The sequence below is a fragment of the Apteryx mantelli genome, chromosome 5, assembly GCF_036417845.1.
Source record: "Apteryx mantelli isolate bAptMan1 chromosome 5, bAptMan1.hap1, whole genome shotgun sequence".
Lineage (NCBI taxonomy): Eukaryota > Metazoa > Chordata > Aves > Apterygiformes > Apterygidae > Apteryx > Apteryx mantelli.
The window spans coordinates 12180258-12199350 of NC_089982.1; the positions used below are offsets into that span (position 1 = coordinate 12180258).

Below are 19093 nucleotides of genomic sequence, written 5' to 3' on the forward strand. Positions count from 1 at the left end.
ATGGCCAAGATCTTGAGACTTGTGCTGGTTTTCTCTATCCTGGCTTTCATGTGGTTTAGAGACACAGTTTTCATATTGCTGAGGTACTTGCAAAAGTCAGCTCCAGTGTCTCCAGTTGAGTGTGCAAATGCTGGAGACTCCAAGTTATTAGGAGTTTTTGAGAGGACAGGAGATGGGAAAGTGGGATATGTGCTGAGAAGGAGGGGAGGGAGAAGCGTGTCTAAACCAGGAATACTATTGCACCAGGAGGAGCTGAACTCAAACTACCAAGGCACCTGTATAGGCTGAGTTCTCAGGGTTGGCTTGTAAGGTTCTTTGATCATTCCTTTTTAGAAGCAATTTATAGGTGAATAGCAAAGTATATGGAATTGTTGACTTGGCAATGTTAAAATTCCTTGATTGTGTACCTATGCAACAGAAGCTCTGTTTACTAGGAAGACCCATGACCCTTTCAGTTATATCCCCCAAGCAAAAGTGGGATCTGAACAGAACTTAAGAGCTTCAAAATGAAGCAAAGCTTCAAAGCTTCAGCGATGATGGCTTTTTTAATTGCAGCCCATGGATTTCGTTGGCTGCATGACCAGAGTCAAGCCACCAAAAGGCTCTTGGGCTGTGCAGTGCCCTCTGGGGCAATTTCTGTGTTTTGTCCATTAACACAAACATGTTTGCTTGGCCAACCTTAAACTACAACAACTTGAATTGGTGTTTTTGATGCGGATGGCAGGGATTGCAGATGGACCTCTCTCCACAACTGAACAACATTGTGGCAGGCCGGAGGAGGAGAGGCCCAGCTCTGCTCCTGCTGTGCTGAGGGGCATGGGTGTTTAGTGGCGCACCTCATAGGTGCGAGATGGGATGCTGGGAATGCTGGTGCTTCGCTTGGACTGTGCGAGTTGTTCCCAAGTGGATGGCTACCCGGGTAAGCAGCTGTGTGCCTGCAAGAGGGTTTTCCGCGGGATTTAGGCCCCCAAACGCACTGCGGTGGAGCCCGCTGGGGTCTGCAGGGGGGGGAGCAAGGCGGGGGGGGGGCCCGCTCGGAGCCCCGGCCGGGGCCGGTGCCCGCCCGCGGCGCCGGGGAGGCACCCGGGGGTGTGCTGCGGGGGCGGGCTGGGCTCGGTGGGCGGGCGGGCGGGCGGCGGGGGACGGCGCTTAGCTGCGCCGGGCGCGGCGCCGAGCGGAGCGGAGGGGAGCAGCCGCCGCCGCCGCTTTGTCCGCCCGAGCGGCGGCGGAGGGGAAAGTTTGGCGGCGGAAGGGGCCGGCGGCACCTGCCCGCCCGCCGCCGCGTTTCGGCCCCTGCGCCTCGCCGCGGGGCCATGGGCGCCCCGGCCGCCGCCTGGGTGCCGCTGTGCCTCCTCTGCGCGGTGCTGGCTGCCGCGCCGCCGCCAGCCGCAGGTGAGTCCCGCGCCGCGCCGGGCTCCGTCCCGCCGCCGCTCGGTGCCGCCGCGGCGCGGAGGAGCAGCCGCCCCGCCGCTTCCCCCGGGGTTTCGGCCCCGACTCGGAGGGGGGTGTGTGTATGTGGGGGGGGGGGCGCGTCTGCCGCCCCCCCCCCGCCATTTTGGCGGTTTGGCCACAGGCGGGCGCGTCGCGCGGCGGGGTCGCGCGGCGACCGTTGGTGACCGTTGGCGGGGAGCGGGCTCGCGAAGCCCGCGGCGCGCGCTGCGGTGAGGGACGGAGCCGTTGCTGACTGGAAGTGGCCGGGCCGGGCCGTCCCTGGCCAGCCGAGGCCCAGGGCCCCGGAGCTGCGAGGGGGCAGGGGGGCCTGCCGCCGGGTTGTCTCCTGCCCGGTGCCGCGGTGTTTGGGCACCTGCAGGTGCTGGAGGGCGAGGTGGCGTTCAACGCCCGGGACGGGGCACCGGGACTTTTGAGGCGATTTTAAGGAGCGCGTCCTGTTTTTGGCACGCTGGTGTGGCTGCAGTGTGGATGGACGGAGCCTTTGGGGAGAGGGGAGCGAGGACAGCTGAAGGTCGGGGAGCTGGGATTATGGAAATGTTGAGTGATGGGCTTTGCCTAGCACATGGGACCCCCTTTCTGAAATGGAAGGGGTGAGGGGGAAGTTTGGCACAGTGGTCAGTCCCCTGGGAAGCTGAGGGTGGCGTTTTCAAAAGAGGTTTCTTGCCTTGGATGGTTTAATTTCATGAAATGCTGAACTTCTGGTGCCTGCACTTGAAATGAGCTGTGATGAGTTCTGCTGCTGACTGAGCTCAGCCCATCTCCCTTGCTGCCCTGGCCTTTGTCCTATGCCCTTTCCCATCCTGTGCTATTTGATGATGCAGCTGTGCTACTCTTTACCCTTTAATGCCAGTGTTCATTTCCCCACCTTGTGCTGGCCGTCATAAGTGTAAGGCTGCTTGCCTGTGAGATCTCTAAATGAAAAATGCAGTACAAGCTTGTACTCTGCCTGCTGAAGCAGCCCTGGTGGGGATAGCAGCAGTTTTGCAAAGTGCAGGGTAGGTAGCAGTTATCACCTTGCACTTGTATTAAAAAAAAAAAAGAGAGAGAGAGCTGAGAGTTAAAACATCATATAGCTAAGCTGTAGAGCATAAACTTTTTGTTATTAAAAAAAAATCTTCTGGACAGACTTGTAAAAGGTGCTGAGTTTTATATCATCTTGCATTGACTGTCAGAGGCCATGGGGTAAGGCTATGAAATGTCTGAGTTAGGGAGTAGGCTTGTGGCTGGACTTGTGCTCTTAAGGGCTTTGCTGAAGTTTCGTTTTGACAATATAATGGTCGGTGGTTAGTACCCTATGTGACAAGTTCCCCAAATACTGCCTCTGCCATAACTCTGTGTGTCCCTCTTGCTATGCTTCAATGAACAAAAGTAGTTATTAGTTAGGAATAGCCATGTGGGAGTTGAGGCATTGTCAGATGTGAATTTAGGAGATTTACTTGTGGGGCAGTTGCTTACAAGAGACTTGTCATCTTTAAAAGAAACTAACCCAAAATCTGGAAAAGCACCCCACCAAGCTCCTGCATCCAGGATGGACAGCACAAAAATAAGGCAGAAGGTTTGAGGATTTCTTCCCAAGCTTATTCAATATGTGGAAGGGAATATTTTCTTTTGAGGAAACCCCGTTCAGGTGGGCTTTGCAAGTGATGGCTCATCACACAAGTGCCTTGGAATTGCATGCAATGCCTGCTAACTAGAATGGGAAGCAAGGTTTGTGTCATGTGTGTTGCATGATGTCTTGGGGCTCACTCAGAACAAAGCCTTTGTGTGGGATGGTTCAGCACTAGGAATGATGAGGGTGGAGGGGAAGCTAAAATGTGTTTGAAACTGAGGATTTAGAGTCATACAGAGCAGGGTTATATCCTAGTATCCCTCTTAAGTTGTGAGAGAGCGAACTATGTCTTTGCTTTAAAGAAGAGAGGAAGAATGAGACTTTCTGCTTGCCTTGTAGTTGCACAGAGCTTGGGGTGAGCCTGTCCCTACAGAGTGTGGTGGTGGGAGCAGGTTGTAGAGCTGAGAAAGATTTGGAGGCCTCTCACCCCTGCTGCTGCCTAGGCCATCTGCGGTGGCTGCTCTTGCCCTGCTGCCCTGGTCCCTGCTCTGTGCTGCACCATGGAGGTGAGGAGCTTGTTGGCACATGACACTGTGATCATTATGAGTTGTTTCTTGCAATGTGTTACAATGCCTAGCGCAAAGGAGCCCTAGATTTAATTATAGCCTCTTGAAGTAAAGGGAGGAAATGTTAATTTTTCTTGTTAATTTTTCCCTTATTTTTTTGAGGTCTCTAAATACTAAGTGAGAGTTTAGATACAGTAATTCACTTTAAGGTATCGAATCATTGTTTTGGTACTTTTAAGGGACTATAGGTGTTAAGGTTGGAAGAAAAGCAAGGACAGTGAGCTGTTTTGAGGAGCAGAACAGTTGAGCTGTTTACTTTTCTTAATGTATTGATGTTAAGTGCTGTTTTCTGATGTTCCTCACAACACTATGGGATATATAATGTTTTGCACTGAATTATGAGGTGCAACTCGATGATGACCCTTGAAGCTATCATATCTTCCCAAAAGAAGGGTGTGGGAGATGGGGGGGAGAGAGAGGTGGCGTGTATGAGAAAATAAGTGCAGTAACTTGAAATCAGGAAAACGTACAGTAAAATTCCTGCCCAGACAACAGTAATTGTCTTGAAAATCAAGGAAATAAATGAATGGGCAATTACTGAGTCTGACTCAGTTGCATTCAAATCCCTTTGCACTACCATTAAAATGTAAAGCTCCCTTGCCAAGTATGAAGTGTTAACTTTATGGTTCAGACCCTTTGGGGGTGGTATGAAGGGAACTGTTCGGAAGTAGGAATGAAACCCAGTGTTTGGGCTTTTAGCCCTCCCCTGTACTCAGACTGCATGAGCAGGACTTAACTAGTTTCCTGTCAATGCGAGAGGAAAGGTACCTGCTGAGTTTGAAGGAAACTTGCCTGGGATGTTATAGCCTATCTTAGCAAGGGAAAGTAATTCCTGATGGTGCCTCTGCAGCTGCTTGTAGCTGAACTAAAGATGAGCTTGAAGGAGGAGCTCTTGGTTCAGAGCAGTGTAGGTGCAAGGCTTTCTGTACAAATTTGTCTAATCTGCTTTTATGTGAAACAGCACTTTTCTCAACAAGGAGACTCTTAGTTCTCTGGGTGGTCCCATGAGGTGACTTTTCCTGTGTTCTTTACTCTTCATCTTTGAGTTTCTTGGGTTGCTTTTGATTTCACATTCTTGTCACATTTTCAGTAGACAGATATATGTAGTTCTTGGAGAAGAGCTGTTTCCCAGAAAATCCATGAAAAAACCCATCATTGAACTTATTCATGTTTTATTTCCAGCCTTTTATTTGATTTATTGAAGTAGAATATATAAATTATGCTTGAATGGATGTACATCTCGCTTGGAGAACCTTTCCCTCAGCTGGCAGTGTCAATGATTAGGTTTGGATGTCAGATGGGGGAGTCCTGTGAGCCTGTCAGCTGGTGAAATGTGACCTGTTGCATGTAGTGTGATTTAGGAGCAGGAATGCATGCCAGCTCTTCTCATAGTGATTACTCTTTTGTGTGTGCATTCATGCACTTATTTATTTCTCATGGTAATGGTAAAGGATTTATAGGAGGCTGGAGAAGAGACTGCTCTCTATCAGGCAGTTGAAATGCTGTGTAATCTTGCCTGTTTTTAAGGGTCGTATTTTGCCCTTGAGTAGCTGTGGCTTCCCTTTATTTCAGTGAGAGCTTGCTCCGTGAATCAAAGTTGAAATGCAATTGTAAGCTATGTCTTACATGTATGTTGTGCAGATTGCTATCTTATCAAGAGGTAGCCTTTGTGGCAGTGCAAGAGGAGAACATATTCCCTATATGCAGGTGGCACCAAATGTCTGAACACATCACCCACCTGAGAGGCTGTTGTTTAAAGAGCACATAAGGTGATTGTGGGTTATGATATTTCACCTCTTCAGAACATACCTTTCTGCTGCCTTTATGCCACTCTGCAAGCGCTTGTGTCCATTTCAGCCAGAGTCCCTGACAGTGCAGTCTGAAGGGTGCCAAATACCATCCTGTTGCACTAAAAATGCATTTGTTTTGTTGCTGGCAGGTGTATTGCTACTAACTTGTTTTCTGTTTTGTCCCACAGGTGCCTGTGTCTACCAAGGCTTGTTGTTTGAGGTAGGTCAGCTTGAAGATGATGTGTTGGGGAAAGTGTTTGACCAAGAAGGTGCTCCTGAACTTTCAAGCTTGAACTTGAGAGCTAGGCTCCTAGTTTTGTCACCTCAGCCACCAGGGCATGTAAACTTGGAGCAGGGGATGTTGCTGCAAGCCTTCAGCCCACCAGGAAACAGCAGCAGCATACTTCCATTGCCTTCAGGGAGGTCAGCAATTCTCCCTGGGCCTTTCACTCAACCACTGTCCTGCTTGGTACAACTGTGCCTGCTTCGAAGTGGGGTTCCTTTGTCCAGTGTCCAAAAAGGCATGTGGGATTTTAAGGTTCCTGGAAGCCATGTGAATCATGAGTGTGCAGTCCTTGGCTGAGTAGGTAGTGTTTTGTAAAATCTTAGTAATGCTGGGGTATGTTCTGCAGTTTTGCCCTTAATTAATAAGGTAAGGTATTGATGGCAAGAATTTAACACTTTCAGCTGATTATGGCAAAACCACTGTGCCTTGACTCTCTTTTTAAACCCAATGTAACTTCTTGCATACTCTTCCTGTTTCCATGCCTGTATTCTGTGAATCATTTTTTTAAATTGTAAAAACCTGCCTCTTACGTATGCTCTGTTTTGCTCTGTAACACTTGTCTGCCTTGGTGAAGTACTCTGGGGTAAAAGGAAATGGCTGAGCAACCTGCTTTTCTGGAGTGCTTTTGTACCTGCCTCCTATTCCAGAGCAGGTTTTCTCTGATTCATTACCATAGGCTGCGAAGCAGCCTGCAGCCTCTGTCTGACAGATTCTGTGATTTGTTTCCCTTGGAGTTCCAACCTGGACATTAGGTCTTAAAAGTTTTTCTGCCTGAAAGAGGGAATGGAGAGGATAGCTGGAGGAGAATGTCTTTGGAGGGTGGTGTGGGAGGAAGGTGGACCAAGACTGAACGTGTTTATTTCCATTAATAATGCACTGTGAAGCATCACAATATTAAAGGAATTGAAAAGTTTTGTCTTCACTTGAACAACTGTAATAAATTGTAATGTAGGTAGTTCTCTTCTGAGCATTGCAGCTCAGTAAGGGCAATAACACTGCTGGAGGGTTATCAAGTGAGGAGTACTACTTGCTATTGACATGTCATATCTGCTAATATTTTTTGCCTTCTGCAGTTTCCTGGGTTTCTGTTCTTTTTTCTTGTTTCCATGCTGCTAGTGCAGGTCTAAATGATACCTTGCAGCAGCATCTGTATTTAAAGACCATGAGATTATTCTGGATTAGATGTATCCTGTTCAAAGAATTGGCTCCCAGTATCCTTGACTTCCTCTTTATCTCCATAATCAGTACAATTGTTAAGTTCTTATTAAGAAACCACTTCTGTAACTGTACTAGTTATCAACTGTACAAAAGAATTTACCTGCTGTAGAATGAGAGCAAATGCAATATTAATGCAGGTATATAGTTGCACTTTCAGTGGGGTTGGTTTGAACAATTCAAGCTTGTCATTCTTAGAACAAGCTCCTATCCTATCTCTTGTTAATTATAATGCCTGAAGATGTGCCTGCTTGCTTATCTCAGTGATATTTGCAGTGGGAATGGGACTTCCATTGCTTTTTCTGTGAGTATTTCAGTATTTCTTTCAGTTTCATATGCACTAATGTACCAGCCTTGGTCTTGATTACTCTTTGGAGTTGAATATAGATCAAAGGATGGACTCTGCAGCTTGGGCTAGCAATCTCAGGACAGATACTAAATTCCCATCCTTTCTGACTTGGATGGAGGGAAGGAAACCTCACATGCAGTGCACTAAACCTTTGGGCTAGGTACATCTGCTGTAATGCTGCTTCACTAATTTTTTTTTTTTTTTTGAGTGACTGTTTTCCCTTTAAAAAAAAGTGCGCAGAGAAACATGGAAGTTACAGATGGAAAAGAGCCTTTGCAGTATTTCATCCTTTGCCTGTGGTCCCTACAGTGGTACTGGAGTTGACTTGGTTAAGCATGGTAGAAACCACACAGAGGTGGTACATGAGCAAGTTAAAGCCCTTTAACGCTAGTGGCTTGGCAGTGCTTGGCTGTGATAGGGCTTAAGAACTCACATTACCTTTGCAGAAGGCCACTGTATCAAAGGTCAGTTCTGAAGGGAAAGATGACAAGAACAGCAGTCCTGTCCCCATGTTGGTCTTGGTTCTTTGGGAGAAGATGGCAGTTGAGGTGGAAAGAAATAGTGTTCAGAGTGACTAATGTGGAGTTAGTTGTGAAGAACTGGAAAATGGTGTGAAGCTGAGATGGAGTTGATCATAGGAGTGGTATTTAGGGACCAAACTTGTGGTGTGTGAACCAGTACTGATTTCTGTTGTTTTTAGGGGAGCGGGCAACATTTACCAAGAGCAAGTAAGTAGTTGGCAGGGCCTGGCTACAGAGAGCTGTTGTCATGCCACTCATTTGGGCATTGTCTGTGACCTTTTATTTCTGGTGTAAAGGGAGATTAATTAAAGTATAAGTGTTCAGTGTACTTCATTACTCTAAGTTGCAGGCAGGGGTTTCAGCCATTTGTGCTGCTGAATTGCCTCCCTGTGGAGCTGCAGTGCACTGTGCCCCCTCAGAGCAGGGTGCTACAATGCAAAACAGCACCTTTGAGATCAGCAGGAGTAGTCGTAGGCCTTCACTTAGGTGTCTTTGGACTGGGACTTTGAAGTGTCAGGAATGATTAACAGCTTTTGCAAGGGATTATTTTGGTGTAGCTTTGACTTAAAAAAACAAACAAACAAAAAAACACTTCTGTGGAAAAAGAAATAACACCTTCCTGTTAGATAGTGACGTTCCCATAGGGTTACAGTGCAGAAGAACTAGGAAGAGAACAAGTGTGTCAGCTTTTGTGCTGGCATTTGTTTTTGTTCTCATCATCCTCCCTGCCTGTGGCGGTGTCCAGGTGCATGCTCACAAAGAAAAGAGCTTGGCAACATCAATGCAGAATGGAAACTTTAGAAGCTGAAGAGCAGCGGTCTGTTCTTCTGCATTCCTCCAGAACCTCTGTTCACTGCAAGATAAAGGAGGTGTGTTATTCAACAGCAGAATGGATGTGGTGTTAGTGGTCACTGAGCTCAGATGACTATAGCAATAACTTACACATATCTGGTGGTAACGAGAGAGAGGAGACATTTTCTCTAAAGGCAAAGAGTGAGGGAGAGCTGAGTGGTGTCATCAGGATGTTGCTGGGCTCTTGTCCTCTGTGTTTTGTTCCCTTATTCTGTTGGCCCCAGTCTTGCCATCTGCTCTGTTTGCTTGGAGCCTTGTGCCCAGCTCCTTGTGATGTAGAACGCCAATAACATCTATGAGGTGCTACAGACTTCAGCCCACTGCAGGAGTGCAAGCGTAAACTCCTGCCCAGCTTTCTCCAGGCAGCTTAGGTCTTAACATCACTTGTCTCTTGCAGTGGAGGGAGTGAGCAGAGCTGAACAGGTTGGAAGGGATCTGTGATCAGCCTTGGTGAAGCTGGTGTAGCCAGGAGGCCCAGGGGACTTAAGATCCCAGGGTGTACTGTGGAGAACAAGTCATCTAGATGCATCAAGATTTCTGTCTGAGCACTTGTAACAGGAAACTTTCAGGAATGTAAGGTAACCAATAAATGAGGAAATGTGATGCATGTGCCTGTTTCTTATCTGCCTAGTGGCAGTGAACCCACTTAGTGCTATGTTAATTTGTAAACCATTTGCAGTTTCCCTGGCCTCAAGATGAATGTTGTAATCGACAAACACAAAATCTGAAGATGCAGAGGGAGGAAAAAAATATGTGTGCATCAGTCTGTTACATTAATCTTGGTGCTTGTAAACCATTGTTGCAGCCACCTGACAAATGAAGTTTGGGAACTGTTGCCTGATGGCTTTGATCCTGGTAAAATTGTCTGCTGGAGCTGAGGAGAAGGTTCTTATTGAATCACTGGTTTGGGCTTCTAGAGGTGTGGGTTGAAATATCATGTCTGCTACAGTGTCCTCTTGATGAACACATTTTTCTCTCCTTTCTTTTTATTTCCAGATCAGGAGAAAACTAAAAGCCTATTATACCTGTAACTTGTGTCTGTGTCTTGCTACTTAGCTCCCACCAGTCTTAACAGAGATTATGTTCACTGGTAGCCTCTTCGCACTTCCTCCATATACAGGTGCTGGTGCATATGGTATAGCATCAGTGGTGTGCTTGGAAGGATAATGGTACAAGGTAGTTCTGCTGGCACTTGTAGCTGGCCTTGCGGGGGGCTTCTGGGTCACCCTTGTAACAGGAAACCCTTTGGGGGGGTGTTGAGCTGATGGATATGCTTCTGCTGCGTGTTTTTTTTTGTCAGTCCTTGCAAAACAGACTTGCTTTTTCCAAGCAGAGGCTGAATAGTTTATGGAATGGGACAGAAATGATGCTCCTGTGACAAGCTGAGTCCCTTGCAGTTATGTTTCTTTACCTGTTCGGTAATGTGAAGGAAGCCGCCTTTACTAGAGCCAAGGTTCCCTCTGCAAACCACCACTTAGCCTCCTAGTGTAGCTGATCTTGAACCTGAGCTTTTTGATGTTGCCTGGAATTTTATTGCAGTTTTCTTTGTAAGCCTTTAGTCAAGGTGAGGGACAAGAAGCTGGGTGGGAGAGGGAGAGAAGAACAGATGAACAATTATTCTTTCAGAAGACACTGTTTCTTGCGGATGCAGCAGCTGCAGAAATGATGCTCATGACTTGATAGTAGCACCAACAGGAGGAAGCTGTGCTGGTAGCATGAAGCAGCCCCAATATCTGTGAGTGAGTGTGATGATAATGTTACCTACCAGCTAAATGAAAAAGAACATGAAGATGGCTTCATGCTGTGGCTTGACAAAACTGGGCTACTAAGGTGGCATGGGAGCAGAATTCGTATTTCTTTTCCTAGCCTTCTTCTGCTTACCACTGGGCAAAGACAGTACGTGATTACTTTGCTTTGGCTGGGTTGTCTGGGAGTGATAGAGACAGACCCGAATGGCTGTGTCTGTAACAGATTACCTACACTAGCCTTGTAAGCTTGATGCCGCTGCAAAAAGCTAGCGTACAAAGGGAGGCTCTGCCCTGGCCCGCGGATGTGTGTGCTCACAAATGTTGCAGCGTGATGGAGGGGAAACAGAATTAGGCTCCATGCGGCTGTACACAGCAGTGTTCTGGTTGTTGCTGGGGCTGCCTTTGCCAGACCCCTCTCTGCCATTGACTGGATTGTGGATTCAGCTGAGGGTTACAAGATGGAGAAGGGCCCCAATATAGAAGAGTACAGATGTGTCCGTCTGCAGAATTTGCTGTGGGTTTCTTCACTACTGGTATGTGCCCAGAGAAGAGCATGGATGCCCATTGTGGGGGTCACTTTGCAGAGATAGTGTTTGTATGTGACTTTGAGAAGTTGCATGTGAAAATCTTCAGTGAACAAACCCAGCGGCAGGACAAACCTGCGAAATAAGGATATCCTCTCTACAGTCTGTTCCAGAGAGGGAACATGCCTTTTGGTTGCATTCACTTACAAACCATTTACTTGCCGGAAGGGGGAGTGAGATGGCCCTTCTGAATGGCAAGGAGGCATTGAGCTGAAGCTTGCAACTTCACCTGGTGGGTCTTGCCCGGAGTGGCAGTGCTGCAGTGTCTGTGGCACTAAACACTGCTCACCCTCCCTTCCACCCCCTTGATACATCTGTGGCAACTTCTTCATCTTAAACAAGGTTTAGAAATGGTTTGTTGCCTTTCAGGGTTTTATGTTATCTGGGGTTTCCTCAGCATTGCAAGTAGATGTAGGTGAGCTGTTCCTAGGTTAGTGTAGGAACGCTAGATGCTGAAAGTTTTGCTTTATGGTACTTGGATGTCTTGCTTGCTTCTGATGCAAATGTGAACTCTTGAGTCACTTGAAAAACACTTGGAGCAGAAACCAAACATTGAAGTGCAGTCTATGCAACTACAGCCAAACTGCTTGAATCTTTAACACTGAGGAGAACTCTCTACATCTTGCTTGACTGACTTAGTACCTCATATTAAGGGTCAACTTCTGTTCATGTGTTTTCTCTGAGAGGATAAAACATTAATGTGTTTGACTCTTAACTGTGCTGAGAAGGCTTGCGTTTTCCCCTCCCTCACCTCTGAGGGAGTTTTCAGCTTCACACAGACAGCATAGCTGCTTCCTTCGTTTAGCAAAGGACAACATACATTATTTTTTAAACCTGGATGGTAGCGTAGGTGGGGATGAGGAGGTGTTCATGCCATAGTGAAGGTGAATGTTTGGGGGAGGTATTGATGAAGTTTGTTTTGCCAGCTTCCTTGTGCTAAGAATAATTTTCAGGCCTGGGAGGAGGAGAGGAGAAGGGGGCTGTGAAATGAGGAGGGAGTTGGTTTAAATTGAAGATATGGTTTGATAAATGACAGTACGTGTCTGATGGACATTCCAGTTAGGAAGGACAAGTTCAGCTGAGCAATCTCCAGTGAACTATTTTGTTTTGGCTCTGTTAAAACATGGGTCTAGTTTGCTGCAGCAGCTGCTGGTAGCCCATGTAAGAATGAGTTTATAGACTGGGAGACTCCTTGAGAACTTTAACAAGACAAATAAGGGTCTCCTGTAACAAAATCAAGTGCTGAACAAACCCAGCAGCTTTTTTTGAAAGGAAATGCACTTTTCATCTTGGAGTTGGAAGACTATAGGGGGAATTAAAAGCCCTAATCTAACTCACAGTAAAGGGTACTGTACTTAAACTTCTATAAAATATTTTTTTCTTTTTGAAACTGCCTGAAAAATCTTTCAAGGCAATTGAAGTGTTTAATTGACTGGAACATCTTAAAAGAGACCTAGCTTTAACAATCTGTCAGAAGAGCAGCACCCTTTACAGAAAAGGAAAAATAAATTGACTGTTATAGCTTTTCAGGTAGTTCTGCTTTTCATCCCTGTGATTCTGCTCTTCAATTAGTTTGTGGTAGGGCTCACAAAAATAAACATCAGATTGAAAAATGTGATCTGTTGTATAAATATGACTTCCATCAGCTGTATTTATATCAGACCATTGATTTCATGTAGGCATTCATCATGCAACTTAAGTAACTTTCTGTAACACTTTCAAGGAGCTGAGCAAATAGAGAACATCAGCAAAAGATGGAAAAAACAAAACTGGAAGCATGAAGTTATCTTATGCTGGAGGTAGCTTCTTGTTCAGCTCCAGAAACCTTTCTAACTGAATTCTGTTTCCATTATTCAGTCAGCTTATTTCAGGGGCTAGTGTATTCAGAGTGGAGAAGAAAGTGCTAGCTGACTGTTCTGGAGGAAGGACCTGTTCCTTGGCATTTTCCTCCCATCTTCTGGTTGGTCTGAAGGAGAGAAGAAAAAAAAAAAGTGGTAGGATGAAAATATTACTTCTAAAACTTGACGTTCATGACAATAAACAATTTGAAAAAATCTGATATCACTAACTACATTAACTTGTTTCATAAAGCAGCGTCTCTGTAAATTAAACAATTTTGTTTAACTTGGATATCTTGAAGCTACATGTATGCATTTAATGTTGTTTGAATTCAAAAGGAGGTTTGGTTTTATGCATTTTAAACTACATTTTCATTTCTATGTTATGTTACTTGTGCTGAGTCATATGTAAAAGGATAAATGTAGTAATTAGAAAATGCATGGGTTTTTTTCAGACTTAAGTAAATCCTCCCACTGTGGATAGCTTCAAGGCTGAATAAACTAAGTGACTATAGTAAATGTGAGCAGGCACAGGACAGTGTTATTAGGGAAAATATTAAATTAGGGTAACAGGAGAACCAACTTTGATTTTTTTTTAAAGGATAACAAGTTAACATTGCAAAATGAGATGACAATGATTTGAAAATTAGCAAGCAAAATCTTAAATTTATGATGGTGAAAATGGATTTTATAAATCACATGATTTATGACCTCACTTAGCCAGGGTACATCCTCAGCTCCTCCAGGGAAAACAACTCTAAACTCCTTTGTATACCGTGTGTGTATAAATCAAATTTTGTAACTGTAAAACTTCCTATAGCAGCACAAATAGCTTTCTGTACAGTGTTCAAATGGATGTTATACAGAACAGTATGTCTTGCTACAAGGGTTCCTCTTTGAGTGCTCCACAGTCCGCACCTGATTTGCTCTTCTGTGCTCTCTGACTTTGATATGAGTATTAGGGAGAAAATGAGTTACCTGTATTAAGTTTGCAAAATCCAGGTGGCTTTTTCTGCTGTTACTGGATGAATGTATTCTTATAGCAGTATGAGTCAGCTTTCATATCTACATATGATTTTTGTTCTTTTGAACAAATGTAACTAGATGCCTTGACTCTCCCTAGGACTTTGTGATAACTTTTGGATCTAAGAGCAGTGATGGAAGAACACAAGGGGATCTTAGTGTAGCAGGGGCCTCATTCTGCAGTGCTGTTGGGTCATTTATACCTGCTTAAAGCAAGTGCATGATGCTGAATAATTCTTTCATACAGTGTGTAGGGCTTAATATCCACTTTTATGGATATGAATGGAAGTGCAGGTGATACAAGATAGGCCTCTCACTTTCTATAACTTGTATGCAGTTAGGGGTTATTAATGAGACACTTCACATAGGAAATACCATTCATTTGAGGCTTTCAGAAAGCTGAGAAAAACTGAAGATCAAAAATTAAAAGAAAAATCCATTTGCATGATTTGCTTTATTCAAAAAAAAAAACTTATGCTGCATGTGTGTTCCTTTTGTTTCTTACTTAAAACATATCAGCATAACTTGGAGGACTGGGAATAGGCTGTTTATTTTTTTGGTGGTACCTGGTGAAAGAAGCTTAGTAAGTTGAAGATTCGTCTCCTGAAGATGTAGTGTAATCTTGTCTCTTGATCCGTAAAGAAATAACCCTTTACTGATTAAGGCATACCTTTTAGTATCATGTAATTGTGCTTTTATCTTGTTTCTCATCTAGAGGACTTCAAATGTCACTTTTATGGATTAAAACTGTTTTAAAAAATTTTCCTGGGAAACACCATGTTAATATTACTGTTGAAGTTTTGTATGTTCCAGCCTTTCCCTATTTCCTGATTTGGGGCAACAATGAAACAAATGTGTTTTGAATACCAAATAATACAAAGTAAAAACCTCAGGACTGGCCTCTATTACAATTTTACATCTCAAACTAACATGTTTGACTTAATAAATGGAAGACTCTTGGCCTCACTTGCAAATCAGGAGCCTTTTTTATGTGTCGTCCCCCCCCCCCTTTTTTTTTTTTTTTTTTTTTGAAAGAAGTTGTTTGGAGCCCTGCTCGCCCTACATGACTACGGTTTTTCTTTCAAACTTCTGTGATGAGAGGGCTGCGGTTAGCTAATGTCTCTTCCCTTAAATGTTGGGAAGGATCTGTTTAAAGGACTGCACCCCTACCAAAGTTGTAGCAGTGCTGAATTATTTTTTTAAACTGGAAGACTCTGGACCTGCTGCAAAGCTTGCTGATAGCTGAGCCACTGATTTTTAGTTTTTCCTGTTTCAGGACTGCTGCTGGGAAGTTGCCACATCAGAAGTGATCTGAGGGCAGCCACAAGGGCAAATGCATGTAGGATGTGGTAAATGCTGCTGTGTCCTTATTGGCTATATGCTCATTTCAATGAAAAATCCAGAAAATGTCACAAGTCACAACTGGAGGGCCTTTTATCATACACACAAATGAATGACTAATTCATAAAATACAACCAGGTTTGGTAGTAGCTGCTCGTACGCATGCTGTGTGTCCTGTAATCGATAGCCATGGAGCTAACAGAGGGGAGCAAGGGAGGGAGTGTGGGCAGAGTGGGTGAGAATGGGCAGCAGTCGAGATGTGGGGTGCTGAGCTGGTCCTGTCTTTGGGGGCAGCTGCTTGTGTCCAGTGAAACAACATCTCTCAATGCCCACCATGCTCAGAGCTTGGCAGGAGTTTAGGCCCCAGAGCCCTTGCCTCTAGGAGCAGCAAGTTGCATCTGCTGGGCAGCTTCTAGCCACTGTGAATGGTGATACCAACTTGTTTTCTGCAGGTACTGCTCACTAGCAGTGGTGATGTCCCTTTCTGCAAAACATCTAAACACTGATGGGGCAAACTTCTCTATGTTGAACATGGTGCCTTAACACTTAACCTGGAGCAGCTGACAAGCTGAGCTTCCATATTTGTTTGCCCTGGGATAACTTGTTTATCTGCTGTACCTACCTGTGAGATATGTTTCAAGCTCTGGATCGCTCCACAGCAGGCTGCCAATACATTAAACTTTTCTTCCCCCTCCATTTTCTTCCCTTCTTGCACGTGTGTAGGTGTGTAACTTTTTTTTTTGTGGTATGCTCAGTTTCCATAAGCTGTCGTTCTGTTTTTCCTCTGTTCTAGCAGTCCAGGGCCCCACTATGGCGTTGCACACTCCTCCTCCCTTGTCTACGCATGTTTAAGAACAGCCTTTGGCCAGGGACTTCAGCTGAAGGGGTGCTCTTTCTAAGTACTCGAGCACACTCGGTGTTTGGGATGAAAAGGGGTTTTGAAATGACTCTTTTTTACTCCAGGTAGCACAAAAGAAGCATGGACAAATTAATAAATCAAAAAACAACTCTGAGGTTTTTGAACTTAAATCAGAAACTGTGGGCTGTCTGCAATCACTCTCTGCCCCCTTTTTTTTCCCCCTTGAAGTTATTAATGTCTGCTGGTCACGGTGTTCTGCTTTTGGTCTCTTTCCTCTCCCTGCTCTGTCTTGGCTAGTGGAAGACTCGTGCTTTAATCCTCCCAGTGTCATGGGAGGTGATCTCAGATCAGCCTTATTTGGAGATCAGGGTCCTTTCAAGAGGTGTGCTGTTGCATATTTTCCATTTCACTGATCTTCATGCAGGATAGCTATTCATCCACAAACACTGCCTTAAGTAGATGATTAACATTTAATATCACATTTACAGGAGCTACATGCCAAAGCCTTGGCAGGAGATGTTGGACTTCCCATAGGTTCATTCAGCAGTACAACAATTTAACAGTTACCTAGCATTTATAAATTTCACAAATCATTGTGCTTTTCCTCTTTCTGGATACGTTTGAAGAACCCCGTATGGGAGATAATCCCTTGTAATTTGTCATTTACTTTTCCTCCTTAAATTCTCAGCATGAAAAATTCCTTTTTTCTTTGCTAAGCCACTAATTTAGATTGTGTTTCCTAATTCCTTCCCTCTCCTAAACCCCATCCAAACCTCTATCAGTTCCAGTTTCAATTTCCCATTTAGAGTTGGGAATTTGGAGTTCCCCTTTGATGTCTACTTAATTGGTAAAAGAAATGAAGAAATCAGTTTTTGCCGATGGAAAATGCACGTAATACATTAAATGGAGAGGTCTGTGGTCAGTGCAAATAAAGATAGCATATATGTCTATATGCTACCATAGCATATATAAACATATAGAAAGGTGATAGCTTTCCTCACCTGAGGGCCTGCCTCAAATGCAGTTTCTGCTGGGGCTGAAATTGGCAACAAACCCTTGTCGTATTAAAGCGCGCGCTTAACTTGGGCTCTGCATTGAAAAGTCTCTTGCTCTTTGGTGGGGGAGTGCAAGTGCCTGCTGTGGAGTTGGAAGTGATGCCCCACTGGTGATGAAAATGGGAGAAAATAAAGCAGCTATCTCCACAGTGAGTTATATGATAAACCTGTGAGCAGAAAATGGTAGTCATCAGATCTGTGGATTTATTAATAAAATTATAAGCCAACACTATTCTGTATGGAATAGTGGAGTGCATCTACGGTTTAGGTGAGAAGCAGGTTTGTTCGGTAAGGTCAGTAGGGATAGGTTTATGTGGATACAAATGAGTATGAGACTTGGCCCCTTTGTTTCTGAACTTCATTCAACTGTGCCTGGCAGTGAGAGTGCCAAAGGCAGAAGAGGCAAGAGCATATTGCAGTTGGGAATCACTGCCAGGTTTTCCAGTAGGGATTTCATTGTGTCTTTCTGTGGGCAAACATGGCATGATGTGGTTTTAGTTTTAAATAATGAACACTTGCTTTTCTTTTTTCTTTCTTTTCACTCAAAAACTGATTTCCCATCTCTTCTGCACAATAATTCTGAACTGCAAAAATCACCCAGTGGGGCAAAGTTCTGAAGACAAGCATCTTAAAATTTTTATGGTGTAATGAAAAATCTGTCGTGTTCCTGGGGCATAAGGTTAATGTTCATCAAATGACTTTTTAAGGTCTTTGAACTTAAGAAGAATGTCAATATAGTTTTAATTAGCCCCAGACATAAGATTTTACAGAAGTAGAGCTTAGGCTATGAATACGCTTATGTATCAGTAGCTTTAGGAGAGAAAAAATGAGACTAGAATGTTGTAGCAAAAAAAGTCAGATTTTGGGTTAGAAAAGAAACAAAAAGATCTTGCATTAGAAAGAAATATGAAAGTGCATTGTCCCTACAAGGATTCTGCAGGGGGAGATTTAAGCTCATTTAAGCTGAAAGGGGGAAAGGGATATAACTTCCAGCTAGAGGCATAAGAGGAAGTCTGTCTGTTTTCATCTCACTGTGCCGCTAGCACCCTCTGCACACTTGTCAGCATCCATGAGGCAGCAGCATCGTTGCGTACGTCTTTCCCATTGGCATATACAGGACTGTTGTGTTACTGTGACTGCAGCATATGCTGCAATGACATGTATCCACGTATTGTATCCAGCAGATGGTATGGAGAGGTTCTCCACTCTGTGAACGGAGAAGAGTTTGGTCTGGCAGTTTTTGTGTTTTGAGAACAGATCACTTTAGCAAAAGATCTTGAGATTTTTTTCTTTATTTGCTATAGCCCTACTGAAGCAAGCAATTGCCTTAATGCGTGTGCCTGAGATGTACTTTCAACTTTATAAATACACGTATATCCTTTTGCTATGTACGCCTGTGCACACGTGGGGGCAAGTCCCACTGAAGACTGTTGAGATCCGGGAACTTAGGCTGTCTTCGACTGTTCATGTCCTGCTGGAGGGCAGCTGTCAAGATATGGACAAGATACTGTAAACACTGATGCCATTTTCAGATGGGTAGTGCTTTGCAGCCCGATATCTCCTAGTGGGAAAGCAAACTTATTTTTTACTGTTTCATTTGATCCGATAAGTAAAAACTGAAGCGATGCTAAGAGGAGGAAACCTCCAACACCCTCTCTGTGGCAGAGAAGGCTGAGTTCTAAAAAACAACAGTCATGTAGCGTCTTCTTCATCTGAGTGAGTGCTTGCTAGAGCTGAGCAGTGTGTTGCTTAACTTTTGCAGGCAGCTGAAATTCCACCCTAACACTTGCTGCAGGCCGCCTTAGAAGATAAACACAGTATTTCTTTGCTTTGCAAGAGGGCTTCTTTTATCAGCAGCTCTAGATTCTGACAGTGCTTTTAATTTCCACTGTAATCCTAGTTTCAGAGGTTTATATCTCAACCATGAAAGCTTTCTTTGGGATGAACTTTTTATATAAACAGTTTTCTGTCTACTTGCAGTACGGTATCTATCAATTGACTTGAA

General features: G+C 44.5%; 1 protein-coding gene across 1 annotated transcript in view; it reads left to right on the forward strand.

Moving 5' to 3' along the window:
- The first annotated feature begins 1313 nt into the window (after positions 1-1313).
- The window catches only part of FRAS1 (Fraser extracellular matrix complex subunit 1), a 182413-nt gene continuing 164633 nt past the window's right edge, over positions 1314-19093 (forward strand). The window contains exons 1-2 of the mRNA XM_067297013.1: positions 1314-1392; positions 5606-5637. Coding sequence (XP_067153114.1) covers positions 1314-1392; positions 5606-5637 — 111 coding nt within the window. The remainder of the gene's footprint in view (positions 1393-5605; positions 5638-19093) is intronic.